The 22,274-nt window shown below is 45.8% G+C and overlaps 1 protein-coding gene across 1 annotated transcript in view; it reads left to right on the forward strand.

The window, feature by feature from the left end:
* LOC103059318 (uncharacterized) overlaps positions 1–22,274 on the forward strand; it is a 31,338-nt gene that overhangs the window by 4,330 nt on the left and 4,734 nt on the right. Inside the window, exons 2-11 of the mRNA XM_025165643.1 lie at positions 1,165–1,226; positions 2,706–2,782; positions 3,312–3,408; positions 4,168–4,243; positions 4,742–4,769; positions 5,839–5,979; positions 6,421–6,552; positions 9,943–10,090; positions 11,797–11,846; positions 12,633–12,680. Coding sequence (XP_025021411.1) covers positions 1,172–1,226; positions 2,706–2,782; positions 3,312–3,408; positions 4,168–4,243; positions 4,742–4,769; positions 5,839–5,979; positions 6,421–6,552; positions 9,943–10,090; positions 11,797–11,846; positions 12,633–12,680 — 852 coding nt within the window. The 5' untranslated portion in view covers positions 1,165–1,171. The remainder of the gene's footprint in view (positions 1–1,164; positions 1,227–2,705; positions 2,783–3,311; positions 3,409–4,167; positions 4,244–4,741; positions 4,770–5,838; positions 5,980–6,420; positions 6,553–9,942; positions 10,091–11,796; positions 11,847–12,632; positions 12,681–22,274) is intronic.

The following is a 22,274-nucleotide window of genomic DNA, read 5'->3' on the forward strand; positions in this document are numbered from 1 at the left end:
ATAACAACAAACACCAGTTTCCTTTGTGTGTGTGTGTGTGTGTGTGTGTGTGTGACTCAAATCAGAACTAAGATGGTTTCAAGATTAATCTGGAGATGCAGCATCTGTGGCTCTGGTCACACCATACGCTTATCATTGATTTACTTATGTACATATGAATTAATTCTGTTCTGAGTCTGCACAGCACATTACACTTCGAACTGTCCACATGAGCTGAGCTCACTGTGGTTTATATGGTGTCATGCTTGGATAGCTCTGTCAGAAAGAGAATGGAAGAATCTTGCAACATATCCATGATGCAAACCTTAATACATTCTTCCTCAGCTTGGTAGCCTCTGGATATGTTTGAACTACAACTCCCAGAATTCTTAGCATGCTGGGGTTTGTAGTCCACATCAAGCTGAGCAGCTGAACCAAGAATAGACTTAAATACTTCTGATTTGCAAATCAGAGGTAACTGTACTGAGCAGTGAGCGTGCTAGATGGTTTGCTTTGTTCTAACTGCTAAATTTTACCATTGCTAGCAAAACTAGTAGTCCAATTGCAGTCAGTTCTTTACTTATCCTTTCCACTCAATTCTGTGCCTTCCCCAGCAGATGGCCTTGTAGTTTTTTTAAAAATTCTTTTCCTACTTCCTGGATTAGAGAAGGCGCTCATTTAAGAGAGTCCGCTTGGAAGTCTGGAAAGGTGTCAGTAGAGTTAAAATGTGATGAATCAAAACCTTTCTGTGGTTTTGTGACTCACAGATTTTTGGGAAATACAGTTACAGGGAGCCTTCAGTCTATCCGCCAGGGAGGGAAAGGCACAGCAGACTGCAGCATTGGCGGTCAGCCTGGTCCAGCATAGAGAATGGCAGGGGACTGCAGAGGTAAGAGAGCTGACTCCATGCCAGCCAGTGCCTGTGGAGTTGGTGAGGCTTAGGAGGGAAAGGAGGACTGAAGGATACCTACTGCACTCCATATGATTAGATCACACTGCAAAAGCAGCCCCTATGTCCACACACCCTGCCAGATATTCCAAGGTTATCTCTCCTGGAGTGGCAAACCCCATACAGTTTTAAGTTCTACACTCAGCTGGGCAGAGAGGTCATCCACTTCACTGAGGATCTCATCCTCTTGCTGCTCGAGCTTCATAGTAATTAATCAAGCCTAATTATCCTTTCAGCAAAGAAATGCAGATACAGCATCTGGGAGATCTGGATGGACTTGGGCCATCTTTGGACGCAGGTAAGCAGCCTGGGCATGGAAGGAGTAATCAAGAGCTCTGGGGTAGGGAGGGGTCTGTCTCCTAATTTTATGGGGTGCTAGCCTGATATGATCTGTTAAGATTGATCAAAACTTAGTATCGTTAGTGGCTGGTGGGTCTTCATTGCTCAAAAGTCAGCAGCTTTCTTGAGATGCTGCCCTTCAACAGAAGTGACTGCAACTCAAAGAGAGTGATTGCCCTTGCTTCTAATAGAACAGTAACAAGTCTAGTGCTCAGTAAGCTTTTCAGGGTCCTATTAAATGGGAGAAAGAATGCAACATACTCTCACTCCCACATTTTCTTTCCACTTTTACCTGTTTCTTTCTGTCCTGGCCTACCGCTGTATCATTTCTCAGTTACAACAGAGCCAGTATCCTGCCACAGTTTATCCTGGATGCAGTGGCTGTTTGACATAAGCCTCTGGCTGGTTATTTCTCACTGCCACCTTAACATCAGCACCACTCCTTTTTTATTCTTCTGCCCTTTGTAAAGCATATTCATGCCAGAACACCTTGCTTTGGTCACTGGCTAATGCTGGTTTGGAAAGTCTCCATGCTAGATGGAAGATTATGTCATCCCTTTGAGGTAGGCCAAGTCAGGAAACAGATACCAAAAGGATTCCAAGAATGCTACTTTATCATGGTAGGATATAATAACAGAATCTTGAAAATTGTCAGAGTTTCTTTTTGCCCCCATCTTATATCAAACAAAACCAAGACAGGGTTATTGAGTTTTTTTCTCATGCTTTTCACTTTCCCAGGACTGAATTGTGATTTGCCCTTTCTTAAAGGCTCATCTATTCCTTCACCAAGATCATCTCTACATTCCTTTACACTGGAAGCACAGGTGGTGCTACAATGACCACGATGACATGTTACTGCTATTTCAAGATGTCTCTGCTTAAAGTAAAAATAAGTCGTTGATTCAGGACATCGATCTGTCAGTTGCGTGGTCACGCTTATATGATCAAGTCTCAAGAGCACCACGCTGCCATCCCTATGCTACCTGGGAATTCTGGGAGCTCAGACCCCAAAATGTTTGGAGAACATTAGACTGGAGATGGCTGACCTAAGATTTTCTACTTGCTTTAGACTCTGTATACTATCAGCCCATTGTCCTAATCAGCAGCAGAAGCATTCATCTGTCAATTCTCTGTATAAAGGCTTACGGTTCTTTGATAACTCACCTTTGCCCTGCATATTGGAACTCATATTGTTCCTTCTGAGTAACTAGAAGAAGCCCACTCAGAAAGGAGGAACACGAGGAGCTGTTGGCCCTTTCATTTTCAACTCATGAGCCCTCTAGTATTCTGCTCTTGTTTGTCCTAAGATGCACAAAGTATATGGATGATGCCAAACCCGTTGCCAGATTTTGAGTTTAGGTTGAATGGGAAATGTTCTCATGGGTGCAACAGATAAAAGCTGAGAAGAGTATGAATCTTTCTGTACTTGTTCCCCCAGAAACAATGGCCGCTTCAGAAGGAGAATCAGAAAGAATGGTGAATGAAAGAAGCCAAAGCTGTGATAGCAAAGCCAGAGTAAGTAAGGCTAGAATAGTTTTACAATTGATGTCTTATTTTCAAGAGGGGATGTCCAGTTTTCTTCTAATGCTAAGTGTCGATCAGGCCTCAAGTGGCTTAGCTTTAGCTTTAGCACTGTGTGTGCTGTCCTCAGAGTATTTTCCAGGACATCTTTCTTCAACTCGGTATCTTTCAGATGGGTTGACTGGGCATTCTGAGAGTTGTAATCCAAGATGTACAGAAAATACCAGGTTGGAGAAGACTGTCTTGGGGCATATCATTCAACTGGAATCTCTCTTGCTTTGTTGTACCAAGATGTGGGGCTTGAAACAAATACACCAATGTTCTAAAAGAAGAAAATATGAAGGATCTTTTTCTCTTCAGCTGGTTATTGATTACAGCCTACTCTTCTGGGTATAGCTGGGGCAGAGTCATGAGCCTTTTTCCTAGGTAATGCCATTTCCCCAGGAGGATCTAATCCATCTTGAGGAAGGAATGTGTGTCTATATTTCTGTTGCTTGTTGTAACTACTCTCCTTCCTTTGCAGCCTTCTGTGGTGCGATCCCAAGAGCCAGCAAAGAGTAGCAGCCCAGGGAGCAGAGTCCAAGCAGTGCACTTCAAAGACAGTGGTGACAGTGATGAAGGTTGGTGAATGAATCTGTTGCTGGATTTACCTTGTGTTCTCCTCTCTTTGCATTGTTACCCTTCCATATATTCTAGTTTTTCTCTTGTTTTTATTTCATATTCAATATGTCTTTCAGAATTCTACCCATCCATTTTCTTTTCTACAGTTCTCTTCCTTTCATTTCATTTCTTCCAGTTCTGTTTTCCCTTTTATTTATCTATTTAATTTATGCTCCTAGCTTTCCAGGAATGACTAGTATTGCTTATTTCCTTTTCTTCCCAGTTCCAACTTTCCCCATCTCCAAAAGATTAACATGTTCTCCATTTGCATGTTCCCCAACAGGAAATTTCTTCAGGTGTGCTGCTGTAGAATTTGAAAATGAGTGCTACAGGTTAACCATATATTGAAATTGCTACTGAAATAAGCAAACACCTTAGGCATGTTCTTAGGCTGTTTAAAATGGCTGTTTAGTCTAAGAAAAAGGATCCAGATTAATGTTCTATCTGGATGATTTCTACTATAGTCTGCGTAAAAAGAAATGCTCAGATTTGTTTATTGTGTAACCATCCACTAACAGGAATTGTTAGGGCAAATTGTTTTATCAGGAATGTAACTTATATTTCAAGTGCTTTTGACTCGTCTCCAGATACTGGCCTGCCATACCTTTGCATTTTCCAGCCAAATAAGATAACCTCAATGGACAACTAAGAATCTTTATTTTTTATCTAGTTCCAATTTGTGCCGTTTCCACATTAATTTTTAAACTTTTCTTGTCTAGAATCAGATTCCTCTGAGGATGCACTGAATACCTCACTGGTGGAGCTTTCTGTGCTTCAGAGGCTGGGTTTGCATAGGTAGGAGCCTTCCACATGTCTGACAGGACTGCCTTTCATATGCCTGCTTGTCTGTTTTTTGTGAGTGGGAAGGGCTCCGTAAAATATGGGATCTGTTCTTAGATGTTGGCATTAAAATGGCCTTAAAATTCAAGTGAACATAACTGAACTCCAATAGCTGCTTGGAGCTTGTATCACCTTTAGCAACAGCATCTCTGAAACCATTATAAATTATAAAGAATCTTGCCATATCATTTACAAGGTATTTCCCCTTGTAAATTTGAGTTACTTATTGCACTTACATCCCTCTGAGCTATACCAGTTTGAATACATTTGCTCACATGTTCTGTAAATTGGAGATCAAGGTTGCAATAGTGGGGGAGGTTTTTCTGCATTCTCTCCAGGTTCATGGGTGAAGTTCTCCAGGTTGGAAGCTACAGAACCTCTCCTCTGCTAAGCTGTTTGAACTTTGCCAAATCACTAATATCTAGTCTGTATGATTTTGTACTTTCTTTGCAGGGTGGCTTTGACAGAGCAAGACGTGGAGGTGAGCATTGCTGTCCAGATGGCTGGATTCTTTCTAATTCATAGCATTTCAACTTTTTCAGAAGATATTCTGAGGCTTATCGAGATAGCTGTTATAAAATCATTGGTTTCATGACTAGCTTGGAGGCAGAACATTATATTGTTCTGAGACCCAACTATGTCTGTGTACGATTGCCCTTAGTGAGGAACATCTCTTCTCATCAAAGATGTTTGCATAATTTTAGCATTAAGTTGAGCTTCCCTAACAATCTTGACTTTATTGGCAAATGGTTACACACCAGAAGACTGAATTATTTTAATTCCTTTTTATTACATTATAGTATCACTAGAGAGCATATAATAGATGAATGCGTGTTATTTGTTGTGACACCAGACATTTTCCAGCAGGGAAACAATATTTGTATTTCAGTTTCCCAACAATTAAACCATAATACATTGTTGCTTGGAAAACACCACTGTTTTCTTAGTTAAAGAGTATGAGTCCTAGAATTGTCTGAAACAATTAATAATTTGAGATGACCAGGTCATCCTGAAAAGTGACATTTCATGTCAGTGTCTTTAAGTCAGTCTTAGCTCCTGGCAACTGCCTGGACAAGTCCATGGAGTTTTCTGGGCAACATTTTTAGAAGTGACTTGCCCTTGCTTTCTTCCTGGGGTTGAGAAAGAGTGACTGGCCCACAACTGGCTTCTGTACCTAAGGCAGAACTAGAACTTTCAGTCTCCTCTTGTAGCCCAGTGCCTTTAACTGCTACACCAAACTGGTTCTCCGCTTTTTTGTTATAGCATGGATAAATGTCATGCTGGTTTAATACAGAAATAGAAATACATAGATGCACTTGACTTTCTCTTGAAACTTGATCATAGACAAGAAACTGACAAGAGTCAGAAAATCTTAGACTCCCTTTTCTGTTTCCTCCAGAAAATTAGAACCTTTGACCTAGTGTTTATTTTGGCCTAGTGTTTATTCATTCACAGTCTCCCCAAAATGTTTTGATTCTGAAACAGTGTTGAATATGGTTGAGTTCCATCAGTAGTACAATTTGGATGATCTCTCCTTCCTTCTTTGGCAGGCAGCTTTTGCGCACTTAGCCTTGGCTTTCCGTTGCGATATGTTTACCCTGAGACAGCGAATGCAGATAGAAGAGCGAGCATGGAACACAGCAGAAGAGAATATTCAGCAGGAGTTGGCAGAATGTCGGGCAGTGTTGCAGGCAAGTGAAGTAATTTTCTTGGCTTTTTGACTATTTTTTTTTTGCATTTGCATTTGCATTACCATAAGGATGGTAATCTAGGGCCATCAAGAGCATTGGACTTCCAAAATCTCAAAAGGGAGAGGACCAGCAGAGAATGGGTTGAATCCAGACTTATTGGACTTTTCCTATCAATTTCATTAAAAGCTAAACCATAACTAGCTTGCTTTTTGATTTTGTTGGGATCAATGTTCAATTAAGATAATTTGGTTAAAACACAATGTGTACGGTACTATTGAGCAGGTTACGTGTAATGATTTCTGCAAGAAATTGGGTCAATTTTTGTTGTATTGGTAATGAATTGATCCAGTCTGGAGAATTGTCTTTCTTGTGAAGTCCAGTGAAGAAGTCCTAGTAGGTATTCTTTCAGTCAATCCAAGAATCTCTGTTTTACCCATCCAGAAGTTGGATCAGGCCTGTTTGGATCCCAAGTGCAAGGAACTGGTTGAACACTTACAGAACAGCCTAGCAATTCTGGCAGGAACAATTGAACGGGCAACAAGTGCAGCAGAGAAATTAGGAGCTGTCCATCAGGTGAGTTTGTAGATTAGGGCCATCAACTCTGAGAAACACTGAAAAAACATACTCTGAATTCCTCTTATACTATTTACAGTATGTTATCTATGAATATTGCTGTAAGTGAAAAATCTAAAGTATAGATATTACATTCAGATTGATTTAAACAAGAGTGGGTTGAATCTCATCTGTAAAAATGACTTGGGACAAAGATGTCCTGGTAGTTACAGCTAGCTACTCTCCTCAGACAAATGGCACAGCATGGGCCACAGAAACTGACTTTACTGGAAAGTGTACACTGAGATAGTATGGAGTCTGATGCATCTATTCTGTTGATGTGTTTCCTGGAATTTGGGTAACATTTTTCTCAGCAGCACTGAGACCTGAGAAATCAGTGGGTGTGAGATGCTTAGTACATATTCCATATCTATATATTCTCACCGTGTTTATTACTTCTGTCATTTTAACTCTGAATTATTGGAAAGATGAGTAGATTGTTATTGATCTCAACAATCATCATCTTATGTGATCATTGCAAGGACAGTTGCTAAATTTGGGCTGGTCTGACAGAGCCACATGTATAAATCATGGCATCTTTCAGGATATAGAAAACATATAGAACACATGTGTCATATGCAACGTACCCTCTTCCATTTATCCTATGTGTTTCCTATTATTCCTCAAACGAATTTCTTTGATTGCTGTGAGCTGCCCAGAGTTGTTGAGAGTCAGGCGGCATACAAGTTTAATAAATTATTGTTATTATTACTCAGGAACCATCTTCTAATGTGAATCTGTCTATATCTTGTGCTGAATAAACATTAAAAAAGCAAACATAACAATAATAACCAAACATAATGGCTATGAGTGTACCTGAAGACCTGAAAGAACAGGTTAGGGATAGTTCATCAAAGAGAAAATCTATCTAGGTGGTCATTAGGAGTTGAAAATGACTTGATGGCATATAATCAAGCAAGCAAGCAGGCAAAAATAATACTAGAAAAACAGAAAGGAAAAAAGAACCCCTGGTACAAAAGTGGAAATATTAGGATGAGCTTGTTGATAAAACAAGGAAAAACTATGTTAGTTGGTAAGCCCTACACATTTCAACCTAGCATGAGGTCTTCATAGAGGCAGTTTACAAATACTCTGATACTTTGTCAAAAAATAAGATAAAGCCACATACAAAATCTATTCACATTTACTTTGCCAAAAGAAAGCCCAGGTGAAAGCTTGCTTGCAGGTTAAACTGCATAGGAATTACTTATAAACAATGTATTTTGTTTTCATGTTTTATCAGTACAATGAACCTAGCATGTCTTCCCTACCCTTACTTCCCATTCCTTTCTGATTTTCTAGTTTCCTAGAAGCCACACTGAAACCAGGTAAAAATGCCATACTTTGTTGGCTTGTTAGTACCAGGGAAGAAGGAAGCTGATTCACTGTAAACTCCATGGGGTAAGATCCAAAAACATCTCAGAAACAGCCAACAGACTATTACAACCACACAGCATCATCGTACCACACAAACCAACCAAAGGCCTCCAAAACTTCTTAAGTAAACCAAAAGACCAGTAGCCCAAGAAGAAAAAAACAGGAGTCATCTACAACATACAGTATAAGGACTGTAACAGCCACTATGTAGGACCGACAGGCAGAAGACTAGCAGAGCTCATCCATGAACACCAGTTAGCAGTCAGAAGTCACAATTAAAACTTAATCTCACAACACATGGACTGACTCAACCATAGTTTCAACTGGGAAACTGTGAGTATCCTAGAACAAGCCAAATCCAAAAACGCTAAGGAATTCCTGGAAGCTTGGCATTCAGACAAATCACCATCAACAGACACATAGAGAGAAACCACATTTACACACCATTCAAGAGACAATAAAAAAGCTAAGAAGGAAACAAAAAGACCAGAACACATCTTCTTCAGCAGCCAAACCCAGAGAAGCAGGGATTAACACCAGACAAACAAGCAAGCAGAAAACATATCCTAATCAAGGAACTACCAAGGAGAAAACCACACTCCCACCAACACTGGCAGGGCAACCCACTGTATATAAAAGGGAGCAAACCCCACTCACTTGCACTGATGATGTTACCTAGTCGAGTAATGAAATGTCTGCAAGCAAACAACCAAGCTCAGAAATCACCAAGGACTCCACAGTTCAACCCTGAGTTATATATATTCTTTTCTATTGGTAGCATCCATATTGCAAGCTTTTAAGATTATTTACCCCATCTTCAAGTGTCGCAGGACCAAGAAGGATAATATTCCAGTTGCATGTTTACAATGCCTTTATCAGTGGTGTATTTCTGGCTCAGACATCATCGCTAAGCTACTTTGAGGAGCTGATGAGACTGTACCACCTAGATAAGAGCCACATGGCCCTGATATTAAAGAACTGTTTTAATGTCCCACAATCCATTCAATTGTAGTATCATTCCAGCACATTGTAGATGGAAAGCTAAATAGCTGTCCATTCCTCTCTTTGTCAGAAAAGAGTATCACGGTAGGAAAAGGTCCATCAGAAAGTTTTCCGCCAAGAATTTGCAAAATCATGGAATCTGCTGTACTATGTTGGTAACATGGAGACCAGTCCAGGTTTTGGGAAAGAAAGTGCAATATTTGCATATTGTTTACACAGTCTTAATATATATGGCATATGTAGCCTTAAGGAGCAACACTTGCAGCTACGAATCCTATTAACATATTCTTTAGCAGTGCTAACTAATGGTATTACATTTGGGGAGATAAACAACCAACCTGCTTATAACTTAGCCACTGGATAGTTTTATATGATTAGGCCACATTTGAAACTAAACAAATTAGATGAAGTAAAATTGAACAGAAAACTTAACACTCTCCCAGGACTAGGAAATCTCCAGTTCAAACCTTGGTCCCTGTATTCTCCTTAAATGGTTTTAGGCAAGTCACCATCTCTCTGCTTCCTTTCTCCTGCAGTATGGGCTAATAAGGCTGCTTTAGCAAAATGTAGCATTTTGAGATTTTGGAAATACTATAAAAGGTAAAAACTCCTTTGAGTCAAGCTTAATTGCTATGTGACTTCATGTCATTTTCTTGGCAGCAATACGGAAGTGCTTTGCTGCTGCCTTCTTCCACTAACCAGGTCTGACCTCCCTTAGAGTCTAAAAATCAGTCATCTAGCAGGGGATGGTAATCTACCCCAATGCAAAATATTCATGATCTCAGTTAATTATTGAATATCTTATTGTGGTGTTCAGTAGTCAATGTAGATCTGAACAACCACAAAAAATTAGGGTTGAAACAAGTGAACCTGTTTGCCGATCTGCTTGAAGAAGGTTGGGCTGGCTTGATCATAGTTCCCTTTGTTATTCCACTCCTTGGATTCATTAATACCTTCCTTTCTTTCCTGCAGGAAGCTCGCATGAGTCGGGCTGCAGAAGTGATGGTGCAACATGTGGAGAATCTGAAACGGCATCACCTGAGGGAGCACGCAGAGTTGGAGGATATGAAGAGGCTGATCCAGCAGAACTCCCGAAACCGGCAGTTAGCAGAAAACAGGGGTAAGATTGATTCTCTGGACAGCCAAAGACCCCAGAGCTGCACAAGGCCCCCAAATCTCTTTCTTGCAGCCCTAGGGTTCCCTTGGACCATGTCATCTGTAAAACATCAGTGGCATAGTTTCCCCCCATTTTGAAGCATGAAACAGTGTAATACAAGGTCTATCACCTTTCACTATTAAGCATCCATTGTGTCCATTCTCAGCCACTGAAAAGTTGCCCACTTAGGGACTAGGAGTTGTCCTTCCAACTCCTTAGAAAAGAGCCTGGGATGGAAATGAAAGAAAGTGAAACAGCTGATGTGCAAGGAGGAAGAAACTTTGGGTGTAAGAATACCACTTATTAACATTTGCCTGAATTCCCAGGAGGAGTGTGAGGAGGATTTGTTTTTATCTGTTTGAGGCACCATATCTTAAAAAATACCAAAATGAGTTGGAAAGGCACTTGTTTCTTGATTACATGTCAACAGGTACTACAACAGTGAAAAGCTTTTTATTGAATCAGCTGAATTTTAAATATGCCAGAGGTTTTTTATATTCCAGCCCTTCTCTACTTCTGCTCTCATAACTGAAAATCAGAGGTGTATATGGGAGGAGGATGTCCAAAAGGTCAAGACAGCACTGGCCTGTTTTCCCTTGGAAAGAAGCTTTCCTACCTCCCAAGGTTATGCAAGCTTATTAAAGGATTTTAAAACTGAGCTCTGACATCTGTAGCTTCCATCAATGAGATATATAGAGGACCAGCACTTAAGCACCAAGAATCAGCTGTAGTAATTGGATCAGAGCAGCATGATGAGGGAGTTTCACTCTTTTATTTTTTGTGCTACGGACTGAAATGGATATTTGCTTTGGCAATAATTTATCCCTTTAGTTGATTCCCCTTCAACTTAAATACTAAGAAGAGGATTTTCTACAGGATTGCAGCAAGAGAGGAAAGAGCTAAATAAATCCTTTTCCGTTAATGTTCTCTCCCTCTTTCCCAAGCTTATGCAGTTGCATTTTTAAATGTGTCGCATGTAGTCTTATGTGTAGAATTGCTTTAATATAGCTCTGTCAATGAGGAGCATGAAAAGATAAGGAACATGCAATTTTGGCTGCTTTCCCCAGTGTAATTAACATTTCTCTCACAAAAAATTACCATATGAAAGGATAACTTTCAAATAATCTTACTGTAGTTTACAGTGGCAAGCTATACTGGGAAAGAGAGATCCCCAAATCAAAACTTATCAGGGTTGTCTAGGTGCTGCCACTTAGCTTGGCTGATTAAGACCTTAGACACCAATATTCCTTCCATGTCTATGTTTTCCATAAGATCCACTTACCAATAATGGTCTGTTCCACATTCAGAACCTTCATTGGTGCCACACTCTAAAATAAGTATTTTCTAATTATCCAGATTCAGTGGCCATGATTACCCAGAACAAGCCAGTTCTTAAAGTTGGCTTAAGATACTAGATTGTTGTGAGTCAATCATGGGGCCAAAATTAATTGGATATATTATATGCCCCTTATGTTCCAATAGGAACATAATCTACTGAGGAAAGTTGAATGTCATACCATATTCAATCTATTTGGTTTTCTAGAGTTTTAGACACTGGAGTTGTATAGTTTCTATACCACAGATAGAATCCAGCACCTTTGAATTGTAAAACATGTACTTGATCTCCTGGGTTATGGCCCTTCCCATAAGAAATTATCTTTGTCTCATAGATGATGGTGAGCAGAGACTGAAGTATCCTCTAGCGCGAATTTTTCAGCAGGTAAGGAAGATTAGGATTGTGGGGAGTAGTTCTCAGCTGTCCTATGGAGAATGCTATCCATTGTTTTAGATGGTGGCAGGGTTACAGAACGCAGATAGCCCAGTCATTGGGCTTCATCTTCTCCAGAGAAAGATAGCCAAAATTATAGTCTTACCCTGTAGTTGGGTGGGGCCAATCTTGTTGGTCTTTCAACTCTTGCTCAGCTCAAATATCTCATTTTATTTCATCTCCACATTGTTTGCTTAGCTCTGACTACAAGTATTGGGTGAACCCATGCACTGTGATTTGTAAAACAGAGTTGAGTGTGCTGTATAGGTCCAGATACTTGTATTTTTTGTGCTAAACCTTGATTAAGCAGAACATAACTTAGTATGATGTGTGAACCCTATCATTATGTGGCCCCTGGCAAATGAACTGCTAGCTGGATGTCTTAGAATAGGGCTCAAAGCAAAACTTTCTAAGGCAGAATTTTTGCAGAGAAGGTATCTAGGAGAATACCAGGATGAGTTCAAAAGCACCCAAGTGCTAGCCAAATTAAATATTTAGAAAAGCCTAGTGCTAATGGCTAAATAAGAAAGTTTATTTCTTCATTTCGTGGCAACCTACTGCCTAGAACCTACCTGTAGATTTTTCCTGCTATTTAAGTATACAGATGGGCTTGACTTCTCCCTTTATGAAAGTTGTAGATTCAGGAAAGGACCCTGGAATACCCTTGAGGAAAACATGATCCCCATAGCACTCAATCCAAAGCTGTAGGCATGCTAATCAGAATTCTTTGCATCCCAGGGTTCAGCTCGGCGTCGAGTCAGCATTGCAGTTGTACCCAGACTGATGGTAAGGAGTCCTTTCTATTATTATGGGCTTTTGCAAGAATATCACAAGTGTATTTCCATTACCAGCTGATCATCTTTCTCATCCTTTCTAGGCCAGTTCTAAATTCATTTACAAGTTTCTAGCCCAAAGCTAGAAAACTTACTATTAACATTATCTCAATCTCTCCAGAATGTTCTAGTTCCAAGCTGAAGAGTAATGTTAAACTAGGTAGGTCAGCTTTCTCCAGTTTGGTGCCCCCTAGACATGTTGCATTTCAATTCTGAGAACTGCCATACTGGTGGGAATTCAGGTTGGGAAAGCCTGATGGATGGACATGGATGATATTATCTGTTGACAGTATGCTTTCTTTGGCCGTTGTGCTTCCTACTGGATGCCCCCTTCCCCAGTCAAGATGAGCTTTACTAAAGGTTCCCAAGTGGTCTTCCAGATGAAAACCATGCTTTAACTATTCCAAGGCATCAGTAATACACTGTGGTTTCCTGTCTTGCAACTGTAGCCATCCAACCTTAAATTTCTCCCCAAACATACATTTCTGGTAGCTTCAGGATTTTTTTTAACTAAGTAACCCAAAGATAAAGTCCTAAGCGTCTGCAAAAGTGACACAAATTGGTGAAAAAAGAAAGTACAAAAAGAAGCACCCTTTCTATTTCCTTTCAGCCTAGATGAAATTTTTTTTTTTTTTTTGGCCTCCCCATGGGATCCATATTTATTGGATTCATTGCTTTGATCTGTGCAACCTTTGGGTTTCTGTTATATCATTACTGAAAAAATGTGTTGTGCCAAGTTCCTACCTTTTCTGTGTGAGATTTGCCCCGTTCGACAGAGAAACTCTCGTGACACGTGTGGTTCACAAAGAAGGTTTACTCATGCGTAACGTAGTAGTCACAAGCAAAGCCAGGACTGGCTTGGTACAATTGCATCACTTGTTATATTCCCCCCTTCCCGCGCTTTTTCCCGCCTCGTGATCGCGTTGCGGCTGTGGGCTATTAGGCCCCCCAATGTCCCCCCTGATCGTTCGTGATGGCAGGGTCGGTCAGAGTCCATTGTCCTTGATTGCCAGTCCCCCTCCGGCTGGGTTGGCTCCTCCCTGCTACGTGCAGACCCGCGGGTTCTGTGCTGCGTTGCGATCTTGTTTCGCTGCCCTGCGGCCCCGTTCCTTGCTTGCTCGCGCCGTTATCAGTTCATAATTAAAAGCTTCCGCTGCGGTTTTCCTGTTTAGCTGGCCGCAGGTGGCTCGTTAATTAGCGGCGCTTTCGGTTCCTCTTTTCCCCGCTAGCTACCGCCGGTGGATTCCGCGTGGTCTGGTTGCGAGCTTCCCTGCAGCCCCGTGCTTCCCTGAAACCTCGTGCTGACCGAACCTGACATGCCGCCCCCCTGACGACAACTCCCCCCCCTCGGTCCTATTTCGGCTTCCTGGGGTATTTACTGTAAAAGTCCCGCACTAGGTCCGGCGCCCTTATGTGGGTTTTACTCACCCATTCGCTGTGGGACTTGGTTAAATGTTTCCATTGCACTAGGAGCTGGGTCTGCCCCTTGTGCCTCCGGGCGTCCAGTATCCGGTTGATTTCGAAATGCTGCTCCCCCCCGACCATGATGGGTGGTGGTACTCCCTCCGCCTTGTGCCAGGCGTTCCCCGGCTGGTGCAACTTTAGCAGGCTGCAATGGAACACCGGGTGGATCTTCCCGAGGCTTTTCGGGAGCGTCAGCCTGACGGTCACCGGATTGATGACCTCCGAAATGGGGAACGGCCCCACAAACCTCGGGCTGAGTTTTTTCGATGCCTGGTGCGTCTTTAGGTTTTTGGTTGACAGATACACCTGGTCCCCCACTTTCCACTTTTCCTCGGGGAGCCTCTTGCGGTCCGCGTGCTTCTTGTAGTCGGCTTTGGCTCTTTGCAATGCCGCGTGCGCCGCTCGCCGGGTCTCGTCGATTTGGGCGAACCAGGCGTCCAGGGAGTTGATCTGGGATTCCGGCTGAGGCAGCTCCGGCATGGGGACGAAATCTCTCCCGGTGGCTACTTTGAACGGAGAGAACCCGGTGCTCTTGTGGACGGCGTTGTTGTATGCCACCTCCGCGAATGGTAGTAGCTCCGCCCAATCGTCCTGTTGGTGCCCCACGTAGCAGCGCAGGTACTGTTCGAGCCCCCGTTCAGGCGTTCCGTGGCTCCGTCCGTCTGCGGGTGCGCCGCGGAGGATAGGGCTTGTTTCGTCCCCACCCGCTTCAGGAACCCCCGCCAGAACCGCGCGATGAAGTTGCCGCCCCGATCGCTGACGATACGTCGAGGTGCGCCGTGGAGTCGGTAGACATGTTGCACGAACAGTTTCGCCAGCCCCTCGGCCGTGGGGACTCGCCGGCACGCTACAAAGTGCGCTTGTTTGGAGAATAAGTCCGTGACCACCCAAATGGCGGTCTTCCCCTTACTCTCCGGGAGCTCCACTATGAAGTCCATGGCGACCTCTTGCCAAGGGCCGTCGGGTTCCGCTACCGGCTGGAGTAGGCCTCTAGGTTTGCCTTTGGCTCCTTTCGCTGTTGCGCACACCGGGCAACCCCCCGAGTACTCCTCCACGTCCTTCCGGAGCGTGGGCCACCAAAACTGCCGCCGGATTAAGTGGAGTGTCTTTACGAAGCCGTAATGCCCCGCGCTCCGGCTGTCGTGGGCTCTCTCCATGACCTCCCGTCGGCAACCCTCGGGCACGTACAGCTTTCCTTCGTGCCACCACAACCCCTCTTGGCCGGTTAGCGCCTCTCGGTTCTGCTTGAGCCAACCGTCCCGCTCCGCTGCCTCCGCGAACCCTTGCCTTACTTCAGACGCCGCGTCCCGTCGCTCCCCCTTGGTCTGGCTTCGGGTCACCGCCTTTGCAGCCAGCCTGCTGGCGGGGATGACGGAGTCCACGATCTCCTCCCGTAGGCTGGCGTGTTGGGGCATGCGAGACAGTCCATCCGCTAAGAAGTTGCGCTTCCCGGGGATGTGTTTCAGTGTGAACCTGAACCTCCCGAAGTATTGGGACCACCGTGCCTGTTTGGGGGATAGCTTACGCGGGGTCTTCAGGGCCTCGAGGTTCTTATGGTCCGTCCACACCTCGAACGGTTCAGTTGCCCCCTCCAGTAGATGCCTCCACGTGGCCAGCGCCCACTTGACCGCGTACGCCTCTTTCTCCCACACCATCCACCTCCTCTCCGTCTCGGTGAATTTGCGGGAGGCGTAGGCGCACGGGTGGATGGCCCCTCCGGGCTGGGTTGGAGCAGGACTGCTCCCGTTGCCACGTCTGATGCATCCACTTGGATTATAAACCGCCGGTCTGGGTCGGGATGGCGCAGGATCGGCTCCGCGGTGAACCGCTGTTTTAGTTCCTCAAACGCCCCCTGGCATTCTGCAGTCCACGCGAGTGCCATGCTGGGCTTGGGGGTTTCCCAGTGCCCTTGGTTTTTAGCAGGTCGGTTAGGGAAGGGCGATTTGGGCGAAGTTCGGGATGAACTGACGATAGAAGTTCGCAAACCCTAGGAAGCTTTGGAGTTGCCTCCGGGTTCGCGGCGCTTCCCAGCCCAGGACATCCCTTACTTTCGCCGGGTCCATCTCAATTCCCCGGCTGGATATTCGGTAGCCGAGGTAGTCTAGTTGCTGTCGATGGAACTCGCATTTCGAGAGCTTTGCGTACAGCTGTGCCTTCAGCAGTCTCTGGAGCACCGTGCGCACCAGGCTCACGTGCTCCGCCAGGGTCTCGGTGTAGATGAGGATGTCGTCCAGGTAGACCAGGACACCCCGGTAGAGTAGGTCGTGCAGCACCTCATTAATTAGCTGCATAAATACCCCCGGGGCCCCTTTTAATCCGAACGGCATCACGGAAAACTGGTAGCTTCCGAGCGGGGTGTTGAACGCCGTCTTCCACTCATCTTTTGCGCGAATCCTAACTCTGAAGTAGGCTTCGCGCAAGTCCAGTTTTGTGAACACCCTCCCCTTCGACAGATGCGACATCAAGTCCTTCATCAGGGGAGGGGGTATTTGTACTCCGTGCTGATTGCGTTCAGCCCCCGGTAGTCTACGCACATACGGAGCGAGCCGTCCTTCTTCTCCCGGAATAACACCGGGGCCGCTAATGGTGACTTCGCGGGTTGGATGAATCCCCGTGCTAGGTTCTTGTCTATGAACTCGCGCAGGGCTCCCATCTCCCTCCTCGACAGGGAGTACATTTTTGGCTTAGGCAGGGTCGCTCCTGGCTCTAGCTCGATGGCGCAATCACTGGGCCGGTGTGGTGGGAGCTGGTCAGACTCCTTCTCCCCGAACGCTGCCGCCAGGTCTCGGTACTGCCTCGGGATTCCGCCGCCCGTCGGGGGTTCCCGGGTCCGGCCCCTCGCTTTGCGGTCGCCTCGCCAGTCGCCGCTGCCTCCGCTCGCCTCGGGATCGTGGCGGGTCTCCGGGGTCCCGGCGCTGCTGCTGCTGCTGTTGCTGTTGCCGCCCGGGTCTCGGGCCCCATCTGCTCTCGCCCCGTCTCCCGGTGTCCCGGACCCTCCGCTTGTCCGCCGGTGGTTGCGGCTGCCTCCGTCTCCACGGCTCGGTCCCCTCTGCTCTCGCCCCTCGCCGGTCTGTCGACCCCGAACCGCACTGCCTCCGCCGTCCAGTCGACTCGTGGGTTCCGCCGCCGCAGCCACGCCAAGCCGAGTACCACCGCGTAGTCGGCCACCGGGACCACCACGAACCTCAGTTCTTCCCGGTGACTCCCGATCGTCATCTGGACCAGCTCGGTGTAATACTGAGCTGGCCCCCCCCCTGCCAGCGTGCCATCTAACTGGCTGAATGAAATGGGCTCCCGGAGGCGCCTCAGCTGTAGCCCGAGTCCCGAGACCACCGCTGGGTGCATCAAGCAGTGGGTGCAGCCCGAGTCCAGTAGCGCCCGTAGCTGCGCCTCCCCTCCGGATCTCACCCCCCCGGACGTGTATCCTCACCCGGAACGGTGGGCAGTCCTCGTCTCCTATTGGGTCCGCGCGCCTCGACTCCCCTGCTCGCACTGGGACGCCGTTCAGTGCGAGCGCGCCTCGTTTCCCGCCGGCTCCGAGTCCTCTCCGGAGGATGCTGTCTCCGGGGTCGACCACCCCCCGCGTCCTTTCTCGGTCACCGCCGCCACTGCCCCCTTCCACGGTCGGTCACCGGTCCTTTTCCCGTTCGCACGCGGGGGTTTGACTTCGGGCCGTGGTGGGGCGCCTTCCCGCTCCGTCGGGCACTGCGCCGCTCGGTGGCCTCTGCCTCCGCATCGGAAGCACAGATTCGGGGCTCTGGTCGCCTCTCGCCTCCCGGTGGGCTGCCGTCGACCGCTCCGTCTCTCCTCGGGGGTCCTCTCCCTCGGCCGGTCCCTCGTCTGGTCCCGTTGTCTTGTGCTCTGTTGGATCTGCCGCCACGCCGATTCCGCCGTTCCGGCCAGCCAGATCCAATCCTTCACTGTGGACGGGTCGTCCCGCCCCAGTGCCCGTTCCAGGATCTCTGGGTTGAGTCCCCTCTTAAAATACTTCACCTTCAGGGACTCCGGCCAGTCCGCGAGCTTCTCGGCCAACCTCCGGAACTCCAGGGCATATTCCGATACCGATTTGCCCCGCTGTCTGAATTGTAGGATGTCGTCCTCCGCCCGCTTGGCGCTCAATGTGTCCTCGAATCTGTCCCGGAGCGCCTGCATGAAGTCCGGGAAACTCCGTAGTTCCGCCGCGTTGGCATCGTACAGCCCGATCACCCAGCTGGCGGCTTGGCCATCTAGCAGCTCGGCCACGTAGGATACCCTGTCCTCGTCTCTAGCGAATAGGTGACCACCCCTCTGCATGAACCCCCTGACGTGCGTCAGAAAGTGCGGCAGCTGCTCGGGGTCCCCTGAGAACTTCCCAGTGATACCTCGAAGTCTCAGGGCGTCTGCCGCCCGTTGGTCCTCCGACCGGGGCGCCGTGGGTGGTGCCGGCGGGGGTGTCGGACCGCCCCCCTGTCGCTCGCCTCCTCGTTCACCGCCGGTGGCCCCACTCTCTGTAGTAGGGTCTGGAGCATCGCCTCCACGGCGTCTAGGCGTCGCTCGGCTCTCTCCTCTAGTCGGGCGAATTTCTCGCTCCACTCACGGTTCCGGAACCCCGAACCCCGGGTCATCGTAACGCCCGAATCGTCTGGTCCTTGGTTCACGCCCATCGACCACCGCTCGGATGGAGTGCGCCCGGCCCTGGCCGCTGCCCCGTCGCTCCCGGGCGGCTCCGACCGCCCTTCCGCGAACCTGGATCCCTCGCGCTCCAGCTGACCCACGGATTCCTCGTCGCTGGTCATGCCTGTATTGAGAAAGAAAACGCTCCTCGGTGGTACCGGGTAGCGCTGACGGTGAGTCCTGGCTTTATGTGAGATTTGCCCCGTTCGACAGAGAAACTCTCGTGACACGTGTGGTTCACAAAGAAGGTTTACTCATGCGTAACGTAGTAGTCACAAGCAAAGCCAGGACTGGCTTGGTACAATTGCATCACTTGTTATATTCCCACCTTCCCGCGCTTGTTCCCGCCTCGTGATCGCGTTGCGGCTGTGGGCTATTAGGCCCCCCAATGTCCCCCCTGATCGTTCGTGATGGCAGGGTCGGTCAGAGTCCATTGTCCTTGATTGCCAGTCCCCCTCCGGCTGGGTTGGCTCCTCCCTGCTACGTGCAGACCCGCGGGTTCTGTGCTGCGTTGCGATCTTGTTTCGCTGCCCTGCGGCCCCGTTCCTTGCTTGCTCGCGCCGTTATCAGTTCATAATTAAAAGCTTCCGCTGCGGTTTTCCTGTTTAGCTGGCCGCAGGTGGCTCGTTAATTAGCGGCGCTTTCGGTTCCTCTTTTCCCCGCTAGCTACCGCCGGTGGATTCCGCGTGGTCTGGTTGCGAGCTTCCCTGCAGCCCCGTGCTTCCCTGAAACCTCGTGCTGACCGAACCTGACATTCTGCTGGCTACAAAGAGCCACAGTGGACATTTTGCAGCTCAGTGGCTGCATGCACTTCTCAGCCTTATTCAACACACTGGATGTGGCAGGTTCATTCTTCCTCTTCAGATCTCAAGCCCAGACAGGTAAAGGTATCTATTAGCAGCCAGAAATGCTCAAACATTGGGGGCTTAGATTGCTTGTGTGGCCATAACCCTCCTTTCATACTTTAGCACTCCTTGGAAGCCAGTGAATGCCTACATAAACTGACGTTGAAAACCTCAGTTCCCTTTAACTGCAGCCTTACAGCTCTATTTGTCATTAGTTTTTGTCCCTGTCATTTCATTGACAGTGGGAAGAAGTTTCCCCCTCTGAAACAAAAGGATCATCTGCCAAGAATCATCCATGCTGTCAGCCCTTGAGGTAGGCCAGGTCAGGAAATAGACTCCACAAGAACAACTGAAAGCCTACTTTATTATTACAGGGTACCATAATGGAGTCTTGAAAGCCTGGTGGAGCTTCCCTTTCCCACCTCTTATTGAACCAAGATGGAGCAGTCTTGAGCTTCTTTCTCACTCCTTTCTCCCTTTCAAGTCTAAGCTGGTGTTTACATAATGGCTGTTGAATAGCTTTGTCTAGGCCACTTCCATACTCCTCTACTCTAACTTGAGAATTTAGTAGGTTGTATAGGGCAGTGGATCTCAAAGTGTGGACTGGGGACCCCTGGGGGTCCCTGAAATCTTTTCAGGGGGTCCACAAAATGAAATAAATATTTTAAATTTTCTCAGTTTTAATTTCTAATTAGATATTTCCCACATAAACCAAAGCTCTTTGGGGTCCTCAATAATTTTTAAGAATGTAAAGGGGTCCTGGCTTTGCTCGACTTCTGAGCAGTGGTGGACTGAACATGGCTCCGCTTTTGCAGAGCTGGCGACTGTGGTGAAAGAAGAGCTGGTGAATGGATCAGCATCTTGGGACTACTCTCTGGATCAAGGAGAGGACAAGGATCACCCACAAGTTTGCTCCATACAGAATCTCCCTGCAAAGAGATCACAAAATAGCAATCTCCAGTGGGTCTGAGAGTTCTGGCAGCCAGGGGAAAGCCATCCTGCCTAAGCCATGGTTTGGTACCTTTCAAAGAGACACTGGGTTCACCTACTTCCTCTCTTAATTACTTTAGGAAGCTGATTTTTACTGATTTTTTTAGAAATTAAGAACCTTCCGAAGGGCAAGTTTTATTACGTCAGGAGAATCTCCTTCTACCCTGAATGAAAGAAGCTCCATGTAAGTGTAAGGATTAAAAAATATATATACTTTTTGGAAAAAAGCAAAAGGGAGACTACAATGTGGATTTTGGAAAGTTAAGGGGCTAGATGGACTTGAAAGAATATTTCCTGTGGGGTGTTTGAAGATTTATAAAAGAACTTATGAAGATTTTGAAATTAATTGTAAGAAATCCTCCCATAGGAAAGTTTTGTTGACTGGAAAATAAACAGATGACAAGAGGGAACTTGAAGGGAACCAGAGAGAATAAATGATTACAATTAAAGGAGAAGAGACCCATTAATACAATGGAGCAATACTATTTGACTATAGAAGAGATTAAGGCTGTTTGGGAACAATGTACTCAGAAATAACTTACAAGATTGTCTGATACTATAACAAAAGATATAGAAGAACAACATATTTTATGGGATAAAATAGAGACTGAGGTTGATTTGAATGTGGATTTGGAGTTTAAAAAAATGCTGAATTATAAAAGTGATATGGAAAAATATGTCAGAATGGATCTACAAATGCTGATGTCATAATAATTAAAGGAGACATACAAATAATAAATCAGAAGAGTGACTTGGAAAGCCTTCTTATCTTGGATCTACAGAAGGAATGTATAAAACCAATGAAGCTGTTTTTGAGATGGAACGAAGAGAAACTACTGAAGCTGTCCCTGGAAGGAGGCAAAGAAAAAATGATAAGAAATCATCTTGTGGGATATTATTTGACAGGACTAAAGATCAAGCTCTTTAAAAGTAAACAGAAGGTTTACAAAGTCAACTTATTTGACCAGGGTTAAAATATATGTTGTGGTTTCTGTTAGCTATTAATGGGTTTGGTTTTTTTTAACCAGGACTGAATGATGAGGTTTATAAGTGGGGAGAGATTTCTTCTGCTTTACTTCTTAGAGAAAGTGATAAGCTGGATTACAAAATGGATTTATTTGATTAAGGTTAAAATACATATGTTACTATTTCTGGTAGCTCTTAATAGACTTTTGCTGATTAGGATTGAATGATGAGTTTTTACAATTTGATTATTGATAAGGGATGAGATATGAGAAGAAGGGATCTTTTTTTTTTAATTGAAATACTAGAGAAGGTATTAAGTTACTGAAATTGTTTATACTTGTCTGGAGGGAGGGGGGAATCATCTTTTATATATCTTCTTTTTCCTTTCTTTTTTCTATCTCTTTACATTTCTCTTTTTTTCTTTACTTTTTATATTTTCCTTAGTTTGTATCAGTCTTTTGTCTTTGTATTTGTAAACTCTAATAAAATTATATTTTAAAAAAATTAAGACTGTAAAGGGGTCCTGAGACCAAAATGTTTAAAAACCGCTGGCATAGAGAATTGGGATACCTTTTAGTTGCTTATATTTTCCAGCTTTACTCCACGAAGACAAGAAATTTACATTAAAA

Source organism: Python bivittatus, unplaced genomic scaffold (assembly GCF_059951505.1).
Source record: "Python bivittatus isolate LINGU-HERP-01145 unplaced genomic scaffold, Pbiv_v1 ctg000700_np1212, whole genome shotgun sequence".
Lineage (NCBI taxonomy): Eukaryota > Metazoa > Chordata > Lepidosauria > Squamata > Pythonidae > Python > Python bivittatus.